Genomic DNA, 25,378 nt, shown 5'->3' with positions numbered 1-25,378 from the left:
ATGCACACGTGAGGCATTGGAAATGTATATTGGAAATACTCAACATGTATTTTTTCATAACTTACAGTTTTAGAAAGGAGACTTCCTTAGCTGTAAAAGGTTGATTACTCTTTAATTGTAAAGTAGATGAGTGCAAAAATCAAGTCAGAGTTTAGGACAGGATAGGATAGGATGGCATAAAATAGAGTAACACACAACAGAACAGAGTATTTCAGTTGGACAGGACCTACAGTGGTAAATCCAGTCCAACTGCATGAATACTTCAGAGCTGGCCAAAAAGCTAAAACATGTTAAGGGCATTGTCCAAATGCCTCTTAAATACTGACAAGCTTGGGGCATCGGCCCCCTCTCCAAGAAGCCTGTTCCAGGGTTTGACCACCCTCTTGTTAATTAGGCGATTCCTTAATGCTGAGTTGGAACCTCACCTCATGCAGCTTTGAACCATTCCCACACCTCCTCTGACTCATCCTGGGGAGGATGCTCAGCAACTCCTTCTCTACTTCCCTGCTTAGGAAGCTGTAGAGGGCAAGGAGGCTGCCCCTCCTTTTCTCCAAACTTGGCAAACCCACACCCTTCACTGTCCCTCACAGGACATTCCTTCCAGTCCTTTCATCTGATCTGTTGCCCTCCTCTGGACACATTCAGATAACACCACATTCTTCCTACATTGTGGGACCCTGAACTAGACATGGTGTTCAAGGTGAGGCTGCACCAATGCTGAATGCAGCAAGATAGGCACCTCTTTATTATTATTTATAATAAATACAGTTTATTATTTATTTTCTGTATTTTGTTTTTCTGGAATAAATAAAACATAAGTTTTAATGTTTAAGCTTATAAAAGATCAGGAAGAGAAATTTTACCCATACTGTCAGTGTCTGGTATCTTAATTATCCTGACTGTATCAAAGGAGAGTGGTAGTTGCTTGGCTGGAAGTGATAATACCTGATGTAAATACTTTATTAGAGTAAAACAGCAAGATGATAAGTAAATATGACTATTCCAGGTAGAATTTGTAGAATGAGATACCTAAATTACCAATGGTGCATTTTCCCTCATAAGGTTTTGGTAACAACTACTCTGTTTAACAAAGTCTGAAAAAACATGGGCAGTATTCACAGTATGTGTGTGTATAAAATATTAAATATTGACACAGTACTTGTGACTGGGAGTTACAGATGCTCAGGACATGTCTGTTGGTGTGGTGACTGATACTGTTTTGCTTCTTGCAAAAGAGAAAGGAAAACAACATGAAAATTGTGAAATTTCAACTGAATCTTCTAGACTGACCTTCAGCTTGTGAGGTTTGGAGCCCTAGAGAGTTCTCAGAGAAGATTTTTCCAAGCTGGGGTGCCTAGTGATTCTCCAGCTCTTGAGAGAGGTTAAACTCACCATGAGCAACATGACGGTTCTTGTGCTTGCCTGTGTTCAGCAGAGCAGTTTTGAATGCAGCCCCAGCCGATGGAGATCTGGGCACGTTAATGAACAAAAAATACTGGAAGTGATTAAAAATCTTTTCCTTCTTCGTTTGTTCCCTGTCATTCCTTGGGGGCCTCTTTTACTATGAAGGATTGCCTAAAACACAGCTTATTAGTTGTGTCAAGCTAAGGCATCCCCTGGGTATTTCTGCACAGCTCATGTAATTCCAGAGTTGAATGACTGTGTATTCACCTGTAATGTTTGAAGGCTGCTGCCAAAGCTTGAATGTAGTTAATTGCTGTCAATATTTTTGAATGGCTTACTAATAGTGATTTCATACTGAAGTGTCATTCCTAAACTTTGCTCATTCCTACTAGAATAGGAGCGCTGCACATAAAATTCCCAAATGACTTGTTAAATTGTAAACTGAATTACGGTGCGTGGAAAGACTTGGTTGTATGTGTTACTCTCTCTAAATTGATGTGCCACGTAACTCTGGATTCATAGTTAATTCTTTATCGATCCAATACAGCATTCAATACAGCACTGTTCAGTTGTTAATTAAGATTTGTGATCTTTGCTTCCAGTGAGCTAAATGTGGCTGCTGTTGATCCAGACCTGAGTTTAGCCGTGGCCAAAAATGTGGCGAAGACCATTCAGCTTTTCGGTGTAAAATCAGAACAACTTGTAAGTAACTTTAAATTTCTACATAGCAATGGTTTTTCATGTGCAGTGTTTTGTAGATTTAGAACATAAGAGTTAAGCAATCTAGATAGACAAAACCTTCCAATTAACTCTCCGTTGTATTTATGAACATGATCAATTAAATTCTGCCTTCAGACAAAGTCAGCCTATTGATAGCAGTAAAATTTATCTGTATAACTCCAAATTGAATTTACCATATTAATTTTTAAAATCTCAAAATTGTAGCTGTCATTAAACAAAATCAAGACTGTTAAATTCAGTTCTTTATTAACCAACATTTGATACTACATCAGTTACATGATACAGCGTCTTTATGGTATTAAAATTTAGACTGTTCAAATACAGTTTTTCACTACTTGCAAGAAATTTTGGGTATTTTTTCCATATATGTATTATTTGACATATGTTTAACTGACCTTTATTTATTTGTATTTGTAATATATTTCCAATCATTTACCATGCAGTGGTATTTAGTGTTAACCAGAATAGAAGAAGGATCTCTAAAGGCTTATCCTTTTGGTAAGAGCCTCCAAAAAGCCTATGGATAGTACAGTCAATGTTGTCATCATACAAAAAAAAATATAAATGAACAATTTTCTCCTAATGGCTGTTGCTGAAATTGTAATGGTTTTTTTATGAAGAGATGAAAAAAAATTTTGCAATATGCAGACCCACCAGAAATGACTAACTACTTGTATTTGTAAACAAGATGTTCACTTAATAAGCAACATTAATTCTGACAGCAGACTCAGATTCCAGTAACATTCATTTACTATATGTTTTATTTAAAGAAAGATCCCTGCTAATATTTTTTTTGTACCAATTGGCTACAAAACATTGCAGTAATTTAGTTAGTTTGGTTTCTGTTTACTTTTACATTTCTTCCATCTCAGAATAGCTTTGAAAAAATTGGAATTCAGTAACACATACTTTGTTTACCTTGTCTATTGGATGAATTGTCTTGGAAGTTTGCTGACTTGGTGTATGGAAAAGGAACGTAGGTGAAGCAGTCATGAAGGCCATAAAGACTAATTTAAACTTTAAAATAAAAACAAGTGTTAGCATTATTTTCTTAGCTATTTAAAGCATGGTGCTTAAGTTGAGTCTGCTTTTAAAGATACCAAATCATGGTTTCATATTTTCAGAAGGAAATTTGCTCATGACAGAAAGGAGGATTTTTAGTAGGTTGTGAGAGTCATCATAGGTAAAAAAAATTACATTGTGTCATGGAGTGTAGTGTCAAATAGTGGCATTCAACTGGAAAAAAAAAAAGACCTTTCAGGCTGTAACTGTGAAAGTATCAGGGTTGTGCTCATTGTATTTGTTAGAGTCTGGCCAGTGGATTCTTTGGAAGTGAACATCTTTTTGTGATCAGACAGCTGGAAAATTCATAAGAAACCCTGAAAAAACCAAGATACTTAGAAATAAACTGATAAGTATATGATTTGTGGCTTTGTGTTACCTAACCTTAAAGTAAAAGAATGTAGGAGGAAAGAGGGAGTGTGAGCCCTTAAACTTCTTGATTTTGACAACTTAAAATGCGAACTTGAATCACTAAAAAGCTAAGTGAAGGGGTTAGCCAGCCTGGCAGGATGAACATCAGTGTCCTCGAAGCACAGACCTACAAATTGTAAAATAATATTGCACAGCTACCCTTTTTTAAAAACTTCTTTCTTTCCTTGCTGATATATGTTACAAATTTAAAAGCCAGAAGTGCTCAACACAGTTGCCAAGATATAAGTGTCAGAGTCATCTTTGAAGTGCTGAAATATCATTCCTAGCCTCCAGCTGCCTCTCCAGCAGGGCATGGCTCTCCCACTTGTCCTGTGCCATGCTTGCCAGCCCTCTGGATATAATCTGGAACAGCTTAGCCTTTTTTTGGTGCCTATTTTTGGGCAGACAGATTGAGCCTGGAATGTGCACCACATGTAGAATAGGAGCTATGTTAGACAGCACTGTTTCATTATGTTTTAGTGGTTTAGCCAAGAATGCAATCTTAATTCAATCTTGCTATCCAGCCTCCAACAATAGCTTGGAGTCAACAATAATCCTGCTCTCCAAAGCTGAGAAGGAGTCATGGAACATATCCGCTCAGATGCTGCATGTCTGATAGCTAGAGCAGAGCAGTGCTAGAGATGGATATTTAATTTCCTGGAGGAACTTGAAATTGAGTTCTCTTCCAAATTAAAAGTAAACAAAACCATCTCAGAATACTCAATGAAGGAAGATGGGGGCAGGAGAGTTTAAAAAGTAATTAATTTTTTTTAATGTTGAAATATTGTAGGTAGATTTGAAAGGTGAAGAAGTGAAATGTGCAGTTCTAAAAAGGTTGAGACATTCTGATGTTGATGTCAGGGTTTTTATTTACTCAGTTTCACATAACAAGGAAATCACTGAGATTTCGTGTCTGTTTCTCCAAGTATCCTTAAACAGACAAATAACAAGAAATTTGTTAGTCAAGATTCAAAGGTTTTACCTTTGAGCAAAAGCAGCATCTGTCAGTTTGTACATGCAGTCCTAAAGCAAAAATGACGAAGAAAAAATGGCCTCTTCCTCTAAATCCTAAACATTTGTTAATGTTACTTGTGCCTTTGTACCCTTTTCAACTTTCCCCACATCAAGAACTTCCTGCACCTGAGACCTGTTCTTCTATTAACCAGTTCAGAGAAGATAATAATGTCTGGAGGCAGCAGTATGTAGACACATTCTGATGTTGGGTGAATCTTTAGTCAATCCCTTGCTGATGCTTGGTGTGGTTGGGGTATGCCATGCAGCATTCAGAATTATTGTCCTAATTTCACTCAGTATAATTGCAGATGTTCTTACTATACTGAGTTTGAAGGGCTAATTAGACATTGCACTGGATTTAAAACATATTTCTGTTAATTTAAGAGTATTAGCTTTCATCTTCCACCCATCCTGTGTTTTGTGGTGCTGAGAAAGTGTGCTTGGTATATTTTCTCTGTGCCGTTAAATTTTGTTTCTTCTTATTCATGTTTTCCTTAAAACAGAGACATCTTCATAATGATTACAGAACACCACCAGATTTCTGTTTAGTCACCATTTCCACATCCTTCTCATTCCAGATTGGAAAAGTTGTTAACAAATCTGAACATCTGAGCAAAATTTTCCTCTTCTACATTTGCACCTTGTAATCCAGTGCATAGATTTTAACAAAAGGTCTGTTTACTGAGCCACATTTTCTTCACTGGCCACTTTTTCTTGCAATTGAGGTAGCCTAGATGAGAAAGCACCCTAACTTTTCTCTATTCAGTTCCAGAGGAGTCATCCATTCCCATTTGCAAATACCTTTAATCATCTGTCTTGATTGATACATTCAACGTGTTGTGCTCTTGTTTATTGGCCACATCAGGAAAATTAGCTCTTTCATCAAATACTTACAATAAGTATAGTGAAGGGAAGAGATTTGTGAGAAGGCAGTAAGTTGCATTTCCTGAAAACAAAAAAGTTGAGTCATTTGGGATGTTTATTCATGTTCCTTAACAAAAGATAGGAGCTCATAAATCTGCTTCCTAGAGATATTTTTGTTTAACTGATAGTTGAGAAGTTTAAAAGAGAACTTAAAACTCACCAGCATCTTTGTTACATGCCTTTGACATGGCAGTAGTAATTGTGACAGGATCCTCTAGTGCAGTGATCTTCACATTTAGGGTTATCGTTCCTATCAGTATAAACTTTTGGAGCGTACACCCTCATTGTATGTATACTTGTTTATTTATAACTTCTATACGTCTACTGTTGAAGTTGATAAGAAGTTGATAATAAATTGATAATACTGTTGAAGTTGATAATATACTGTTGGTATTCTTGTCATGCACCCCATTTTCTTTTGCCTGATCCTTGTGGTGCATGTGCCCCATTTCAAAGACCACTGCTCTAGAGTAATACTCTGCAGTAATCTTCCATAATAAGGGAACAGACTTGGTCTGTTATTTTTTTGGAAAAGATGCCTCCTTGATTGCAGTCTTTAGAACTCATGTTTGGTTTTGTTAATATGCTAGTTTATATCAGATTTTTCATTTATTTATAGAAAAATTTAAAAATGGTAGTCTAGTGATTGAAAGTGAAACAAAACTGTGTTTCCGCAGTTGATTACCTGTAATTTTGTAATTTACTGAGCTGAATTTTGAATGTACTTGAAATGTTGTGTGTTCTCTTATATATAAAAATCTCTTCATTGCAACTTTGCAATCACTATATTTTTGTTTGCTGTTGATAGAGAAGTCATGAAACATTGAGGGTTAATAGCTCTGGAAGTTTACAAGATATGTAATTTTGACAACAAGCAGTAAAATAAATTGTAAGATCCATTGTCCATATAGACTGAAGATGGAAGAGCACTCTTTGGTCCTCTAGTCTATTCCCTTCCCAGCACAGGACTGGTGGAAACAGTATTTGTTGTTGGGTCTTTTTGATGCATTCTTTCCGGTTTTAGAGTGATGATTTCAGTTACCTGAATGTGAGTACTGCATGTTCTCTTACTTCTGTGCTGTTTCTATTCAGCTTGTCATGTGGGTGGATTGAAATACACTAACACACCCACCAAGTGCACATAGATGAAATGTGTTGTGCTGTGAACATGAAAATGCAGTTGTTTAGAGAAGGTGTGATTCTCCTACTTTGTGAACCTGGAGACCTCTACCAGTTTCCTCCCTAGAGTTACAGTCGTCCTGTCAGACTATCTTTATGAATTTTGATCAGAGTCCCAGAGCAATCCTTCCTGCCTTGTCTGATGGAGGCTGTCTTCTGACTCCTCCCACCACAGGGCATCACTAAAGGCATCATCAGAGACAACGTTTTCCTTTGGCCAATAAAACAAGCAAAGAGTCATTTGCAGAGGCAGCATTGTAAAAATGAGATTGCCCACTTACTTTTCAGAGCAGGTGGGGGCGATTACTGGCAAATTCTGGTGGATTAAGCTGTCTTAAAAACATTTCTATATAAGGATATTGTGTGCTTACATGATTGAGGCAGACACAAACTCACTCTACTGTGTTGCCAGATGGCAGAGCACATTTTAGCTCCACTCCAGTCCATGCTGACCAGTTCAGCTGTGGCACCTTGCTGAATACAACACTCCCTCAGCCTGGAGCACAAACAAAGTTCATGTCTGCTTGAAGTACAGACAAAGCAAGAACCTGCATGGCCAAACTAAATTAGGCAGATTTTTTCTATGGTTGGGGTAGAAAAGGCTGAAATTGGTGGGAGCTGTGATCGCCTATAATTGGAGTGTTTCCTAAATATGGAATATTGTATTTTATGGAGTAATAAGTTTATCTAAAAAAAGGGATCTTTCCAGCAGACAAGAGGCTGCAGGCAGATGATATAATGGAGATCTTTCCCGCTGTCAGACTTGTAAGCAATCATGGAGAGGAAGCCCTCAAAATGTGGAGATGGAGAGTGGGTGTAATGAAGGAGGAAGAAAGTAGAGAATTTGAATAATTTTTAAAATTCTCTTAACTCAGTGTGGTTGAACTGATGTCACATATATCACAAAAGCAGATGAATGAGGCAGAGGTTTGAAATACAGGCTGAGGACAGTGCTCTGGGAGAGCTACTAACCTTTCCCCTCAGCTACTAAACTGTCCTTTATAGCTCATGGTAGAGGCTTGGCTTCTCATCAGGATTTTAGCCTGGGCAGTGGTTGTGGTGTTTGTGATTATCACGTTTGCCACGTGGAAGTTTTTATGCCCTGTGCAGAGAGCACAGTCCTTCCTGGCATTCTGAAGAATGCTGCCCTGGTCTTCTTAAGAAAACATAAGCGTGGTGTATCTTATGTATTTCAAAGTTAAAATGCTAAAAACCCAGGAAGAGAAGCAAATTTTGAGATTAAAGAGAATATGTAAGCATCTCAAAAATCAGTCACTGCACCAAGGTTCAAATAGCTGTCACATATCCTCAAAGTACAGGACATTGAATCACTTATTCTTGACCTCTACTACTGGACATGCCAGGAAACAAAATGAGAGAAAATTTGTCATTCTGATCCCAAAAGTGATAGATGACTGTGCACTTCAGACATAAGAATATTTGTGTGGAACATTTGGGTGAATGACGTCTTAAGATTCTGGATTGTTTTGAGGGAAAAGTCAGCATCAGCTGATGATATCTGTGATATAGAGTAGGCAGCCTCTTTCTCACTGTCCTGGATCTCAGTAGTATATCGAGATTTATTTATATTTACTTAAGTAAATATTTGAGTTATATAATGTTATGCATGGTTCTAGAATGTGCATCAGTTGCAGAGCACTGGAGCAGTAATATGATCAGTAATATGTTGGCATAAAAGATTTCTTGGGAAGTAAGTGGGAAGCTTTGATTTAGCCTGATCTTGGTTTTGAATACAATGGTGAAACTGAATTTCAGATGTTGTGAAACAATTCTGAATATTTAACTGGCTTAATGTTTCAATGTAAAGTGACTCTAACATAAAAATTCTGTGATTAAAATTAATATACATTAGTTCTAAACTTCTGAGGGTCTACTGAGATCTACTTTTCAATTAACTGGTACTAGATTGTGTAAGTAGGACAGTGTTATTGTAAAGTACTATTATCTGTCATAATGATTAGAAGCATGTGCTTGATGACAGATTTTTTTTTAGTGCATTATAATTTAAGAAAGTAAATACAAAAAAAAAAGCAGAAGTAGAAAATGTACCAATTCATTGTCGTGTCAACCCCTTCTTCAGAGGCAAGCACTATATACATGCATATCCCAATCACTGACTGCTTGTCCCCAGATGGTCTGGGTTTGTTTTTCAAAGAGAGTAAGGGTGTTGAAAACACGTAACTATGCTTAGAACAGTAAATGTAAGTAAGTAGATGAGCTTGGTCTCATCTGTGTGAAGGCAAATTTGTATTATCAAGGTTTGTTCCGATTAGTGTTGGCCTCATTTCAAGGATCAGCAAGAAGTGTTTGTTTTTGCTGCAGAAGGGCTGTCTGTTGAATGGCTCCACGCTGTCACCCTGCTGCTTGTGTCAGTGTCCGCCACTGTCACTTGGGAGCACAAGGTCAGTAAGGGTTTGTGACAGACACTCAGGATTAAGCTGCCATCCCAGCTGTGAACATCTCTCTGAGCTGGAGGGTAACAGCGATGTCTGTACCCAGGAGTGGAAGGTCCCTGGGCACCGAGGGCAGTGGGGCCAGGCAGTGCCCAGCTGGGAGGGCTCCCCTTCCCCAGAGCAGGGCCTGCCTGCCAGAGCCCTCCTGGCCACGGTGGCTGCAGGGCTGCCTCTCCTCAGCTGCAGCGGGAGGCTGGGCAAAGGAGCTGTTGGCCCAGGCCAGTGGGTGGGCCATGAGTGTCCTACCAGAGTGGTGGTGCCCACAATCATGTGCCAGACACAGGAACCTTTCCTGGCACCCTTTAATTTACAGCTCTGGGTGTGGCCAATATGTGACTGAGACTGAACAAAAGCGGGATGCAAAATCTGTTCAAGAGGAAGCTTAAAATGCTGACAGATTGGAGTAATTTTTTTCTTGCATCTGGAATTCATACTTCCTCCTGCTGTAAATAAATCTCTTAAGGCAAAAGTTAGGAGATGTGATTTTCTTCTTATTGCATTTGGTCTTAAGATTTTCTTAGATTGCCAGAACTTCAAAATATATGCTTTCCACAACATGTTTTTCTATCTGCAGTGCTTGTCAGCTGTACTTGACTTATTTTCATATAGCATTTGGTATTTCTACCAGAGTTTTAGACCTTGAAAAGAGTACAGTTGTCCATGGCATTGTGGCTAATTGGCAACTTAAAATACTGCTGGATGGGTGCAAGAAAACTCTTGGATATTAACTCTTCAGTATTCAGCCCTTTCTTCGAATAGCCAAGTATTTCTTTGAGCCAATTCAGATGGCACCTTTTTGCATGCTAGTGCAACCAAGCCCTTCTGTAATTTAATATTCTATTTTTAGTGAATGTAATGGATGGAGATACAGGCTGAAGACTATCTATCTATCTGTCATGTTCAGATATTTTTAGAGCACTGATCTTTGTAATGCTGATCAGCACCAAATGTATTACATAAGATTAGCATCAAAATATATACAATGGAAAGTCAGCTCTGCTGCAGTTGTTCTTAAATTATTTTTAGTATTGCCCACAGAACTTGTATAGCTCAGTGCATTGCCCTGCCATTGTGCTCAGTCTCTGTAGGAAACATTTTAAAAGATTCATTTTATCTTTTCTCAGACCTTTTCAGTCACAGTTCTCCTTCCTGAGGCTTCAGGTAAGACAGTCAGTGATGTACATTATGAAGATTTTAATAAATGTCCACTTTCCACCAGGACTGAAACTGAGACAAATTGTCTCTTGTTGTCCTTCAATCCAGTTTATATTTGAACTTGTGATTTGTAGATGCCAAAATTCCAAATTCTCTTTTACTTGCATTCCTAGCCACTGTTGTGTTCATTATTGGTGCTCATTTAGTCTTTTGCAGTTACCCATAATGATATTTTCAATTTTCAAATTTTAGTGAATACTCAGAACTAATATCTTCTCATTAAATATATCTGGTTCACTAGCTAACCATTTAGAATGGATTGGAGTAGGTTACCTGGGAGAGTTTTTGAGTTTAGAGGCAGACTAGACAAGAAAACAGGCTGTATTCATCTCACACCGCTCTAGAAGAAGTGCTTTTGTGTTTCATATTTTCTGAGAAAAGCTGATCCTTTCCTTTGAGTGTTTTTAAAAACTACTTTGTAATTACTGAGGTTTAAAATAGATCTCAACTTTCTGCATATCAGTCCCATCATCATAACTATTTGTAGCAGATGGATCTTGATTTTTTTCCTAATTTCTTTCTTAGTGGATTTATGGTGCATCTGATATATTATAGTCAGTAGAAGGAAGTTTGCTGTTTGTTTTTGGTGATGTAGTTTTGAAGGTGTAATGCTGTCGTGCTATGGCTTTACAGATCTTCCATGATCTCTCTTCCTGAGAATGCAATTAAATGTGCTCTGATCTTGGTTTATATTACTACTGTTAAAAACAATCTCTACTTTATTAATGCTTGTCCTCAGTGGCTTGTAAACATTGTTGCAATAAAGAGAATGAGGAAAGAAAAGGCTGCAATGCCAGGTGGAATAAAACCCCAACAATTAATTCAGCTTAAAACAGCGAGCTGAGAAAGAGACAGTCTTTACAAGGAATTTTTGTAATGTCATGTGTAGAAGAGAAAGCGTCTGTCATGCTTGATCACAGCAATGAAGATTTAAATAAGCTGTTTTCAGGGGGTTATTTAGATGAGAAGCAGTATGAATGGCATATTTTTGTCCAGAATCTAAAAGGCTAAGTGTATTATAACTGATCCAGGGACTATATTGGAACATCTTGGCTTAATCTGTGAAATTGTGAGAAGCAGAAGCACAAAGGAGGATGGGATTTAAAAGTTAAAATATTGCAATGAGAAAACACTTGGATGAGAAGGATTGATTCTTAGTTTTCTCCGAGTATTCATGGAGATAGGATTTTTTTTCCTCAACCTCTCAGTCTGTCCCTAGTGGTTGACTAGGAAAAGGCAGAGAGCAGCTGGACTAAACTGGACTAAAGTTAGCCATTTAGCTGGACTAAAGTTCTCCATTGATTTTGCCCCAGTCTGTCTAGTCTGGTGAGGCAAATATCCATAACATGTTGCAAGAAAGAAAAATGTTGATACACGATGGCTGTAATTCTGGTTTCTTTTAAGGAAATGAAAATAATAAAGACCTCATTTATGGAGGAAAGCATTCATTGAGTTAGCATTAGTCATATATATTTCAAGGAGAAATGTACCTTACACTGCCCAAAAACATTTTTTGGTCCAGTTAATTTATGCAAATTGCTCAAATGAAATATGCTGGAGTAGCAAGAACGTGGATGTGAGCTGCATCTCTTCTTAGGATGTTTACTGATGTTTATAGACATAACTGTGTGGCTTGTGGTAGCTGTGTTGGGTTTTTGCCCACCCATCCTCTTATGTGACATAGTTAAATTCATCTAGCTGAATAATTCTATCAAGTAGGGGAGAGCAGGGTGAAGAGGGAGAGAAAAGATTTCCTGGAACCAAATTCTTCCAGCAAAGGGATAAAAATGCACTGGAATTCTGGCATCAGATTTAAACCCCAGCAAATTTATGAGGCCTGTGATGGTTTTGAATTGAAAAGCATGATGAATCCTTATTGTAATGACACAAAGTGAATTTCTGATTGCCTTTTTTATTATGTGATCTTATAAGAATTAATCGATGTCTCCTATTAGATGGTGCTATATTGAATTGTAAGCTTTCATTTGCGGGTGAATCACTAGTCAGGGCATATTCCAACAGTGAGATTTGTCTGACAGTTCCAGGGAAATGTATCTCGTCCTCCTGTCTAAATGTCGAATATTGCGAACTTCGGAGGGAAGTATGAAATCTAATAAGCTCACAAATCTTCAGGAACAGGAGTGAAATGACACCTTAGGAAGGGTTTATGTAAATAACGGGTCAGTAACAATGGTGTAAGTAATGTGAAAGATTATATTTTCCCCACTTCTCTTTTGAGATGCATGAATTAATTGTACTATGCCAGTACCTTGAAGACATGGTATTACTGTCAATGAAAAACTTGTATCCATGCTATTTAAATGAGAGAACCCAAAAATATGAATTCAATGTTTGGCACATTAAAAGAATTCATTAATAGGTATTTAAATAGAATATGTGGGAGGCTATTATATAATAAAATAATTTCAGAATAATTGCTATTTCACTGTACAGTAATAAAAGCTAAAGATGGCAGTAGGACTAATTTAAAAATAATCAAAAGTCAGGTAAGGTTTTGTAATTTATTTTTTTGATGGAAAGATGAGAAGAGCTTTGTAGAAACAGTCATTAGAAAGTACTTATATTGGTCAGAGAATACTTAGAAATATCTATCTGATAAATCACTTTAAAAAGCATTTAAACTTTTAAAACTAATTAAAAATCTGGAGAAGAGAGTTACATTAAAAAACTTCATGTAGAATTTTCTATTTTCTCATGTTGTCTTTTGCTGGTTAGATCGTGACTCACATAACAAATGTGTGATTTTTTAAACTTTTTTTAAAATATACTGGCTAAACTCCAGAAAAAAATCATCCAAACATAAAAGTCTGATTTTGGGGGTTCACTTTATCTTGTGAGGAAATTGGTTAAAAGACTTCTTTAAGTCCAGTATGTTGTTTTGCTAACATGTAGTAAAAGAAAGTGATTGCACAATCCTTGCAATATTTTGTTATAGTAAACTGTAAGTTATTTCTTAGCAAATTAAATTCTGTGATTCTGTGATTCAGAAAAGGGCTTGGTTAAATGTTGATATATATATATATATATATATATATATATATATATGGCAAAGGATTTGGAAGTCTTAAATTTTGGAACAGCTGTAATGAGAGTTGGACCGTGTAAAGTTCAATTATAAACTTGTGTGGGATAGTAATATTCTGATCTTGGTTAGTGCTGGACTCAATACTACAAAAGGCAGATGGCAATTAAATGAGCTGATTGTATTTTTTATCTGTAGGTGAATATCACCCAATCATGTTGAACCTCTCATGTGTCTTGGGGATGGATGTGTCTGCTCTCTACCTCTGGAGGGGCATTCTCAGTAGCTGGTTGAAACCAGGAGCTAATGGGATTACATAAAAGATATGATTAATCATTCAGTCATTAATTTGGCAAGCATGAGAAGTGCAATAAACCGTTCCTGTCAGAGGTATGAGGATCAACACACATTGTCCTTGAAATCCTCCTCAGACTTGGTCTGGCTGGATAATGGAAGGGACATAATTTTCTGTAGTTGAGAAATTATTCCAAGTGTTTCAGGTTTAGTATTCTCTGAGATTCCTTAAAGGAACTGGTTTTATAAGTGCTTTCTGATATCACAGTTGTTTTAAAGCAGCTCATTGTTTAAGAACCATGAACCATTAGTCACTTTTGGTTACTTGTACAGTGCTTTTCTTCTCAGATGATTCAAAGATTTGGAGATAAATCCTATCTTTTCTGTGACAGAAAGACCATTTGCTGTTTTTCTTCCATTTCTTTGGCTTTTGAAAATATTAAGGAAGAAAAACCAAAACAAAGCAGAAATATGCCTGAGGAAATGGTTCAATGATTGCTGCTTCTTTTAACATGAATAGTGTGAGCATGATGTTTGGTCTTTTTCCTGGTCAAGGATGTGACAGTCCCTTCAAATTTTTCTTTCCAAAGTAATGATTATATTGTCTATAAGATATTTAATTTCTTCACCATAGGCCTCCTTCTCTATATTTCTAGAATATTAAATTTTCATTTTTCTGAGCAAGGTGAAAAAAAAAAAATCTGTAAGCTACAAGAATGTCCTGAAGGTGCAATATGCATGTTATTATGTACATTTTAAATTATTGCCTGAACTCACAGCTTATTCCTTTCCTCATGTCTTAAAATATTTCTTCTTTTCAAAATTAGAAGCTACTCCAAGAACATAAATTCTTACTTATTATTTATTCTTAAATTTTAGTTGTTTTTTTTTTTTAAGCGAAGCACTCATATTCATTTATCCTTATCAGTCAAGGATCTTACTTCCACTGACACATTCATTCAAATCCTACACTTCAACCCTCTAAATTATGTCTCTTCTTTTTACAAATTATCCTCTAAGTAACTAATATTTAAGTGGAATAGCTAATGGAGTTCAGATTCTTCTGTATTTTTCTCTAAGTGGCGCTTTTTTTTACAATAAGTAGAAAACTGATTCTACTAAACCTTTGTGGTTTTTAGGTGTGGAAAAAGATTGTAAAAGGTTCCTTCTGCGATATGGGAAACATTACACCTAAATCATCCCAATTATTTGTAGTTTATGGGAGAAATCCCAGGGCCAAGCCCTGTTGACTCAGAAACTCTCTAAATGGATTCTGTGCTTTATAATAAGTTGTTGTGATCAGGCAGGAGGCCAAGTAGCAGATGGATTGATTGCCTTCTGCCAGAGGTATGGCAACGTCAACTGCATCTATTAGGAATGCATTTATTGTTGAAAATGTCAGCCTGACAACTGCAGTTCAGTTTGTGCTATCAAAACACTCTTTAGTCTCGTGATCCTGGAGTTGGTTGAATGATTTGTTGAGAAGCCCTACTTCAGTCTTATTTTAGGATCTTCTCCATACTCCTAAATTATGATGATGTTTCCTGCTCTAAAGAAAATGGGTTTGCTGAGGCTGTTTCAGAAAAATCAAATAAATGGAGCTTTCCAAAACTGCCAATAAGGATGCACAGGAGATCTTAGTTGCTAAGTGTGAAACTGAAGTTTTTCATAAGATATGTAGTCTCTGAAGAGAATAGTAGCAAACCAGCTCACAAATCAGTGTATCTTCTTAGCTGCCACCTGTTGAAAGAGGGGAGTGTTAGTCACTTTGAAGCACTAAAAAAACTTACAGGAAAAGATGTATCAATAGTCTGAGCTTTCCTACAAGAAAAGACAAACTCAGTTAGCATTTCATTTATAACCCAAGGGAGAACTGATGATTTGATTCATGGCCTAATCTAAATTCTACATTCATTGCTTCATGGTGAAAACAAGCATTGAATCCCAGAGCAATCTTATCATTGCACATGTCTCAACATGTGAGATCAAATCCATGCTGTCAAATTTCATGTCTGTTCTAAGGCATCAAACACAGAAAAGTGTCAAATCTAGAGCACTTCATCTGGTTATTTCCAAGACATATTTCCAAAGTAGGTCTATGCAAAGGGGTGCAAATACATTTATAGGGTGAGAATCTATCTGACAAGACTACTAGGGATCTGTTCTACTGCTTTAAATTCCCTTTATAGCTAGTGAAGAGAAACAGGTGCTACAGGGTGCATGTACCATCTTCCCAAAGCAGGGGTTTTAAAATAACCTAGGTGAATTATTCAAGAAAGTTCTTACTTTTCTGCTTCATGGTTTCCTGCATGTGGTCATGTGAATCATTCCTGAAACTTTCTGTACTGGGCAGACTCACCCAAGATGAGGCACCTGCTCTCTCTGGAGATGAAGCAGTGTGACCATGTAGGTGCACTGAGGGATACTAACTAAAAGAAGCTATTTTTTGGAAGAACTTCTGAGTTCAGTGAGAGCACACTGCAGGTCATTGCTTACAGCTTCTTACCATGTCAGACTGAAGTAAGTCAGAGGACCTGAAGTCAGCTTGTTCTTCTTTGTGACACATTTTTTGTGTATTGGCTTCTACAAGTGGTTTTTTTTGGTTCAGTAGGCTACCTGATATCAGTGTACTGCTTAGGTCTCAGATTTAGTTGAATTAGATTTTAAAACCCCCAAAATTCTTCTATGCAGCTTCTTCCAGCTAGTCAGCTGCTGGATTGAACCTGCACATTTCAACCTCCTACTTTAGAGAAAACACTCATATATGTCAGAAAGGCACAGCCTCCCAGTGTTTCTTTCTCATTTCAGTTTAACAGCTGCCCTTGTTGTTTTTAAATGCTGCATGGAACAGAAGCTCACATTCACATTTTTTAGAGCACCATGAGACACAGCCTTTGTCCCAGTGCCTGGATGCATGGTACAACAGTCCTGGCTATATTTCCTGCTAGGACACCTCTCTGCCTCACTCTTCCTTACGAGCATCCCATGCTGGCAGTGTGCTCCTAGCTCCTGTTGGCAAAGGGAGCTCACACTGACGTGTCACCCCTTGTAGAATTGATGCTTGCTGGGGAATGGGTGCCTGTGCTACTGCCCATGAAATTACTGTAAATAGTAGGCAGGCTTGAGGTAAAAGCAGAAACAATTTAACCAACTGAAGAGTGTAAGAAATCGATTGCTACACTTAAGGCAGATACAGAAATGTGGAACAATTACAGTCCTTGTTGCTGCTGCTCATTCAGGTCTGGCTTCAACATAATTTCTTTTCCTTTATTTTCAGCTAGCAGACTTAAACCAGACTAACTCCCAGGGTGACTGACAGCTCCCTGGAGATGGGATCTGGCCTTCAGCTGCACTTGGTCTTTCACTTGTTTCCCGAAATAGATTCTGATTTGGGATGAAGTCACCCCTTCTGTCCCCCCTGTTTCTGCTCAACATAATTCACCCTTCCTGGCCTTCTGCATTTCAGGATATATCTGACTGATTAAAAAAGCATCTGATTTTTTCTCCAGTGCCCTCATCAAAAAGAGGGTCTGTGGACTGTGTCTTTCAGGCAGTCTGAGCAGACATGCACAGGCTTCACACTTATTTGACTTAACATATTTACACAGTGCAATCCCCAGTGGCCACATAAGAGAGGAAAAGTTGCACTACCACTGGGTTTAAATGCATGAGCTGTGTCTAGCACAGAACTTTCAAAGTACTTTCTGTATAAAAAAGAGTGATAAATGTGAATCATTGATAAAACCCTCTATGCTGGGAAAGAAACTGACGGATGGTTTATGTCTGTAGTGAAAGGGCCATAAGCCTGGCTTCTGGAAACCAGGGAGACACAATAATGACATTTTTCCAAACTGGATGCATGATTGTATAATGGATATAAAGAGTGTCAAGAATTCAGTCTGAGGAATTAGAATCTGGAGTAATGATAAACTGTCTGAAATCCAGACTCATGCCAGTGGCACGGTGTTGGTACAAGAACCAAACTGGACAGAGTGCAGAACTTTCTTGCCTTGAAGTAAAGTCAGAGAAACCATTGTGATGGCAGCAAGAGAGACTTCTGTAAATGGTAGGACACACCTGCCCATGTAGATTCCAGGTGTTCTCATGGCACACCTTCAGGAGAAATGGTCCTAGAGAGCCCTGGGCTGACCAGTTCCAATTGCTAGTTATAAGAGTCAAGTTTTTCAGGCCTCTTTGCTTTAGACCAGGGGTTTTAGGATGTACAAGGGATCAGCACATGTAACTGTCAAAGTTCAAGTGGATTAGTTAAAGGAAATATAATCTGGTAAACAGTTTTCCAAGGATTAGTTGTTTTTAAGGTATTTTCAGATTTTGCCTGTGAAGCTGTTGTGCACTGCTGCTGACTGTAAGAATTTCTTGTTATTGCAGAAGGGTTATGTTTGTACTCATTAATGGTTTTACTTACCAGTTAAGCTTTTTCACCAGCAGGAGAGACAGAGTCCAATGTCTAAGAAATTGTGACCCCTTTACAACTCTGAGGAACTGAAATTTCAGTGACTGGGATGCAAAATTTTACTGGTTTAATAATATATTTTATGTAATAGTTGTAAATGTGCAAAAATATAAATTGGTCTGTTCAGTACTTTAAAAAGTGTGGAGAAGAAGGTTGTTTGTGTCTGGGAGGGTGGTCAGCAGGGTGGACAGGGTCTTTCTTTGCACAGCTGTTTTGTTATTAATCTGTGAAGCTGTAAATGTGAGAAGCAGAATTCTAAAAACCAGTCAGGTCTGTCAGAAAGAAGTATCTAGAAGGAAACAGGGATGTTGTTGCTCACATGGCTGTTCTCATCAGGGAGGCAGGAAAATACTGACACAACAATATAGCTGTCAGCCAGTTTAAGGATGCATTTTGATATCAAATAATTGAAGGTACATTGGAAAAGCTCTTTCCTTCTACAAAACCTATTTATCCTGAAATAACCCCTTAATTTGAAGAAAGAGCAATGAACAGATATTGTCACCATAGTGCTGTGAATAAATCAGAGGTCCTGGGTGCTTGCAAAAGCCTGTCCAATACTTCATCATTAGCAGTGCTGGAAAATACTAGATAACTGCTTGTATGCTGACTGTGTTTATGCTGTGTGGGAGCTATGGGAAGTATGGAAATAGTATTTCACTAGTAAAGATTCACTGTTTCTCATAAGTTAAATATTTTCATATTATGTTTGTTTCTTTTGTTCTTAAACAATTATTATTGTATAAAATTCAGTTTTAGTTTAGGAGCTTTCTGTAGGACCTACAACTGTGTCTAGACACCTTCCACGAAAGCCTCTTTACCATTTGCTCAGTGAGTTGAATATATTTTTACTGAGAGACTTTTGGAGCTCAATATCTTCAGGGATTTCCTGGAAGATAATTCTGTATCCTGAAACATAGATAACTAGTTGGGTAATTATATCTCAGTAAAGCCTTCTATTAATAGGTATTCTTGCTTTATTGTTTAGATGTACTTCGAGAATTCACATCCCCATTTGTCAGTTCTTTGTATTTCTGCAGCTTTCGGTGCACAAGAAAAATTTTGTTTGTTTACCAATTGCAGTTTATTATATTTTAAATTATAAGTATATGCTATGGTGTCCTTACAAGACTGTTCCATAGTTAATGGCTATTTACGTATATCATCCTGGAACTTCCATTTCTGTCATAGTAATAAAAAATGCATGCTTTGTGCAGTTTAATATGAAGAAATATTTCTTTGATTTTCGCTGAAAGATTAATATATTAAAACTCCTTAATGACAGGTCTAGCAGTTTTGGTCCTTGTAGTTCTATTTTTCTGTTGATTTCTAAGCCTGCAATATATACAAAGCTCTAAGCCATCTATTTGAAAAAGCAGAGCTTTTAAGGAGAGGCTGGAATAGTTGCCAGAAGGACAGACTGAGGGCATACAGAAAAATGTATGCTGCTCATAGAGAAAAGCTGCTGGGAGCTTATTGGGCTTTGTCAGGTAGGTGATTTCACCTGACTGAGATTACAAAGTTGAAGTTTTGCTGGGACTAGGTGTCTCCAGGATCACTATGGGTCTCAGTGCTGGTTTGGGAGCTGAGACAGTCTCCCAAGGTTCCTGTTGCTGTTGTTCAGGCTGTTTCATCTGAAGATGGAAATTCTATGAATCAAGACAAGAGTTAAATGGAAGAACATTGGGTAGTGAGGGCCTGTTGGTTTTTGCTCTGTCGTGGTTAACTTAGTGGAGATACACTGTTTAAAGAGTTGGTACCAACAATTTCTGTGATCCCTGCAGCTGTCCACTCAAGGAGATGCCAGCCAGGTGATTGGGCCACTGACAGAGGGCCAGAGGAGGAACGTGGCTGTGGTCAATTCTCTGTACAAACTGCACCAGGCTGTTCTGAAGGTAGGCTTCTTCTGGCATTCCTCTTCTTGCCATAGTGTTACCTGCTTGCTCTGTCCTGTTCTTATGCTCCATTCAGTGGATGAGAACTCTTGACAAATAGAGCCCAATTTTGTGTTAAGAGTTGCACTTTACTGTGCATTTGTACAGCTCTTTGAGACTGGGCTGGCCCTTGTAAGCACCACTATATGACAAACTGTCAATATTAGAAGAATGAAAATATCTTTCTGGAGAATAATCACATCTGACAGGCATTACTTTGTGAGCATAAACAATTGAACTGTTTGTTTTTTCTTATCTGTCTTTGTTCTAATCAGTCTGATAGCACCCTTGCTGCATCTGCTTCAGCCCAAGCTTATGTTTTTCAGGAGACCTTCAATCCTTTCCCACAATTGTGACCAAACTGAAAAGAAGAAGGAAAGGGTGAAATCAAGAAAAGCAATAGCTCATAAAAATCTCCATACATTATTACTGTGACTAAAGTCTGGCCTGGAAATTTTTCAGGACTAAGCACAGTTATGAATAATTCCAATTTAATGATTTAATGATGCCAGTTGTTACACAGTCTTTGTAAACTAAACCAAACAGATATATTGGTACTTGCAGTTAATCGTATTTAAATCCTAGCCTGATTAGAAAAAAGATCATGAGTACTCCTGACTCTGGATATGTTCAAAGAATTTTAAAAAATGCTAAAAAGCCTGTAAAATTTCCTTGGATTTTGCAAACAGATGGTAGATCAACTTTTAAGTCTGCTTTTTCTGTTGTACTTAGTAATGAACCTCATGTGTCTTAGTGTTGGAGGGAGATCTGATATGATTCAGTCTTTGAGTTCAGTACTTATCTGGCTTAAAAATACTATTGTGTAGCATGTTCAAGACTATAAGGAAATTGGTAGAATAGTCCTTCAGACCATTCCTTGACTCTCAATTTTAATATTGTTTTAGCTGTACATAAACAACTATTTAACATGTTGTGCTATAATAGTCATAATACTGAGAAAGAACAGCCATTCCTTCAAACATTTGCCACAGAGCTGCTTGTATAGTTCTCCATGAATTCTATACTTAGCAGTGGGAGAATACGCCAGTTATTTTTATTCTGATTCTGTTAGCCCTTCAGCTAAATTTCAGCTTCACTCCATTGAGTCATTTCTTTGCCAAGGCAGAAGCAGAGTCCATAGGAAATCTGAGAGCAATGGATTGATGATGCACTGAAAATTCTGTCTGTATAGAGCACACTTGATAGTTATCTGTAAACACTCATTACTAAGGATAGCTCAATATGTTTTTTAATGATGGTGAATATTATGAATTCTAATAATTTGTTGAATGCTGACTATTAACAATTACTTTACAATTTTTAGGTTATTACCAGTCAGAGCTCATTTCCAGCAGCTGCTGAGCAAACTGTCACAACTGCCTTAAAGGTAATTGAATGTCCATATGCTTCAGGGACAGGGCTGAGCTTGGCTTTGTTTGTTACACTTAAAATGGGCACTTGTTTCCCACCTATTATTTTACATCAGCATATTCAGTAACAGGTATACAAATATTCTGACATTTCTAATTTATTGTGTCTGCAGCTACATGTGTGTTACCTGTGCCAATCACTGCTTGAGTCATGCTTGTATTCAGAATATTCTCATAACGGTCAGGACATAGATGTCCTCTGACTGTGAAAATAAATGTCTTTCTCTGCAGCATTCACACAGCAATAGCTGGATCCTTCATCACCCCCTTCCTCCCCCGACAGACATCAAATTATAATTTTTATGTGACCTGGTACTTTCCTGGAGGGGGATGTGGATGGTGGTGCAGCCTCTGTGGCTGACAGCTCTCCAAGTCTGTCCTGCTGGGCAGGGAGGGGTTGTGTGCAGGGGAATGAAGGGCAGCTTGTGTCTGGGCAATGAACAGCTGAGCCAAATGTGCCCCAAAACATGTACATATACAAACCAGGAATGCCAAATTTCTGGGCAAAGCACTTTGTAAAGCCTTCCTTCAAAAAGGAATGCTTTTAAAGGAAGCAGCAAGCAGCCTTTACTGGTAAAATCAGTTAAAGAAAAATGTTATCTTTAGGTTCGGTTCTCCTATTTTGCATTTTCAAATGCAAAATAATAAAAAGCACTGATAAAATGAACTGTTTCCTAAGGTATTTTTGAGGTGTCAAAATGCAAATGCTTCTAGTTTTTGTTTCCTTACTTCTGCCTTTTTCTTGTTCTATTTTAGGCAGTCCATGATCTAATGGGAAGTGCTGTTCAGCCGCTGCTGAACTCTGTAGGAGATTCAGTGGAAGCTATTATCATCACTATGCACCAGGAAGATTTTTCTGGGTAAATAGAAATGTCTTTTACATTTACCATTGCTCGAGTAAGATGTCTTGCATGTGTGTAATAGATCGTTATTGCCACAATGCCCTTGAAGCAAGAGTGCTTGTTTGTTGAGGGGAAGGTGATGCTTTATGGTTAATGAACACAGGAAGCAGAATTACACCTATCTGTTGAAACAAATTAATCAGGTAGCATCTGTCTTCTCTCCCTCCCCGTATTTTTATTCATATCTGTTGAGTAAAATTCATTTCAAATAAAAAAGAAAGCTGACAAGAGGCCATTTTTGTGCTTAAAAAAGCCTTTTTGCTTTCAAAATGGTTTTTTTGGACAGTCTTCAGAACTGTCAGTATTCCTGTTTCTCTAAAGCCTGTGATGTAATAGTTAAAATTGACTTTTTAAAAAATTTAAATCTCAGGTTCAGTATGTTATGCTATTTTCCCAGTGCATTTTCATGAAAATTTCCAGGATTCTTTACATGCCAAGATCTTGGGCCTGATGTATAATTGAGACTTCCTTCCTAAATTTTATTTTGGTTGTCATGTCTGTTCTGACATTGCTTGCACCATCATCAGTTGTCCTGTTTTCTGTCTTGAAAATTAACTGAAAATACTATGTTTTCAGAGACGTTTTGAATTTTCCTTTTGATTTTTTTTAAACAACATTTTACCCTTTCCTTCTTTTGGCACCAGTAGCACAATACCTCTCCAGGTGGACAAACAGTTTCCAGCCAAAGGCTAAGTTTTGTTAGATAGCCTGTGTGTTCTTCTAAGTTTGGAAGAGCTCTTTGACCTGACTGTCAGTCAAAGAAAGAGAAAGAGGATTGGTTTGTATCTAGGGGTTCTGTACTGCTTCTGTAATACTGACGTTGTAATCCTGGGTTTGGAGGAATCTCAGACACTTATTCTATACAGAGAACAGGTTTGGGATTGACAGGTTAAATTAGTAACCCTGTGACATATGTTTATATTTTATGATCCCCTTTAGAGTTTTGAATCAACAACTGGGACATACAAATTTAGGCTCCAAATTGAAGGAGGCTCTGCAGGTTGGGTAGGGAGTGGGGTGTTGCCCTTTATCTTTTTATTTCTTGTTTTGTCTTTTAATTCTTCGTGGGCATGGCTGATAAAGACATATTTTCTGACTATAGTTTCAGAGAGAGTTACATGCTCTGTATTCTGAGTAGAAATGAGGCTCTACAATTCATGCCATGACTTGATGGGGTAGGAAAAAAGTTTTAAAGGATCCAGTAGGTTTTGGTCTTGTTTTAAAGATGAATTTAGCTGCCCCTATTTCTTTTTCTTCTCTTGTTTTTTTTCAGATCATTATCCAGCTCAGGAAAACCAGATGTCCCTTGTTCTCTCTACATGAAAGAGCTTCAGGGTTTCATAGCAAGAGTCATGAGTGACTACTTCAGGCATTTTGAGTGTTTTGACTTTGTCTTTGATAACACTGAAGCCATGGCTCAAAGAGCAATTGAGCTTTTCATTCGCCATGCCAGTCTGATCAGGCCCCTCGGAGAAGGGGGGAAGATGCGCCTGGCAGCGGATTTTGCACAGGTACCCTCAGTGCTGGTTTCTGCTTTTTGGTGTCATTTCACTGGAAAGTATCAATGCTTTTGTCCCCATTGAGGTGTAAACAGGCAGTTGTAGAGATTGGTGCATTCCAGGTCTAACATCCTCTCTGATAAGACACTGGATACTGAGAAGTGCATCCACTAAGTCATTGAAGGTCCCTCATTGCTGTAAGGCACATTCAGGGAGGTCTGACAGCTTCCTGTCCGGGGGACTGTTGCATTTAAATTCTGCTGCATCTTGGCATGTTGTCCCACTGGGCCAACCTCTGTGGCATGTCCATCATTTGCCACCATTCATTCACTTCATTCTTTCTCTCTCTTCTAATGGAATATGGTGTGTCACTTCCTTAATCGCTCTATATATCACAATGCCCACAGTGGTTAATGGCTAACTCAGCTGCTTTGCAGTGAAGGAGAAAAGCTAAAGAAACATCAATATCCTGGGCAAGAGCTGCCCTATGAAAAACAGAAGGGCAATTGTCTTGTGAGATTGTCTTTGTGACCTGATTGACTGACCTGCATCTCAGCTTTGCTTAACTGCTGTGCAGAACTAAACCACAAAAGAAATTGCTAGATTCATATCCATTACCTGTCTGTGTTATCTACTATATCAAAATTTAATTTGTCTGCAGTACCACTGTATGGCTAATGTGCCAAAGAATCAGGCATCCACGGATCAATCTGAGGCTGCCATTTATTATTATCCAAGTGGAAAAGGGAATTAGCACTGGCTGTCTGCATGCTGAGTGCTGATTTTGGCTGGTAGGTAACTGAGGTAGGAGAGGAAGGCAGGGAGGGAGGAATTGCTGCCACCTCCACTCCTTCTTCTGGCTGCTTTGTATCATTTGCCTGTGAGTTACATACTCCTGAATAAATTTTTTTATTCATTACTCAAAAATAGCAAATCAGCCCTTAACCACAGAAATGAAGGGGAAGTTTTCAATTGCTTTCAGCGAGAAGGTTCCATTCCCTTCTCTGTTTTGAAGACAATGGCATAAAATTGGAAGCAAAAAAAGGACACTTGACTCTTCCTGTGGAAGGAATAGAGATAATTTTTGTAATTTATACTAATTTTAGCTAAAGTAAGTCATATAAATTTGGAAAATATTTTCACCTGGTTGTACAGTAAAAGCATCTGATCTAAGCACCTGTTATAATCTAAAAATATAACTTGTTAAAAGTTTTTAAACACTGATTTTTCTCACTCTGACATGGACTACCTTTTAAATGAAAAATGAGAACATGTTTTTGTACAGTGTGGAGGAATTTGCATGGTCTTCCCCATTGTGCTGAGTATAACTTCTCAATGGACAACTGTATAGACATAAATATTCTGATTTCTTTTGTGC

The 25,378-nt window shown here is 37.8% G+C and overlaps 1 protein-coding gene across 3 annotated transcripts in view; it reads left to right on the top strand.

Annotated features, from left to right (window-relative positions):
- Nucleotides 1-25,378, top strand: part of COG5 (component of oligomeric golgi complex 5) — a 174,228-nt gene that overhangs the window by 130,977 nt on the left and 17,873 nt on the right. For all 3 annotated transcript variants that reach the window (XM_059472074.1, XM_059472073.1, XM_059472075.1), the window contains exons 14-18: nucleotides 2,007-2,106; nucleotides 20,020-20,130; nucleotides 21,494-21,556; nucleotides 22,356-22,459; nucleotides 23,775-24,012. In XM_059472074.1, coding sequence (XP_059328057.1) covers nucleotides 2,007-2,106; nucleotides 20,020-20,130; nucleotides 21,494-21,556; nucleotides 22,356-22,459; nucleotides 23,775-24,012 — 616 coding nt within the window. The remainder of the gene's footprint in view (nucleotides 1-2,006; nucleotides 2,107-20,019; nucleotides 20,131-21,493; nucleotides 21,557-22,355; nucleotides 22,460-23,774; nucleotides 24,013-25,378) is intronic.

Source organism: Ammospiza nelsoni, chromosome 5 (assembly GCF_027579445.1).
Source record: "Ammospiza nelsoni isolate bAmmNel1 chromosome 5, bAmmNel1.pri, whole genome shotgun sequence".
Classification (NCBI taxonomy): Eukaryota; Metazoa; Chordata; class Aves; order Passeriformes; family Passerellidae; genus Ammospiza; species Ammospiza nelsoni.
Note: the sequence above shows the minus strand (reverse complement) of the source record. Positions and strands in the feature narration are given on the sequence as shown.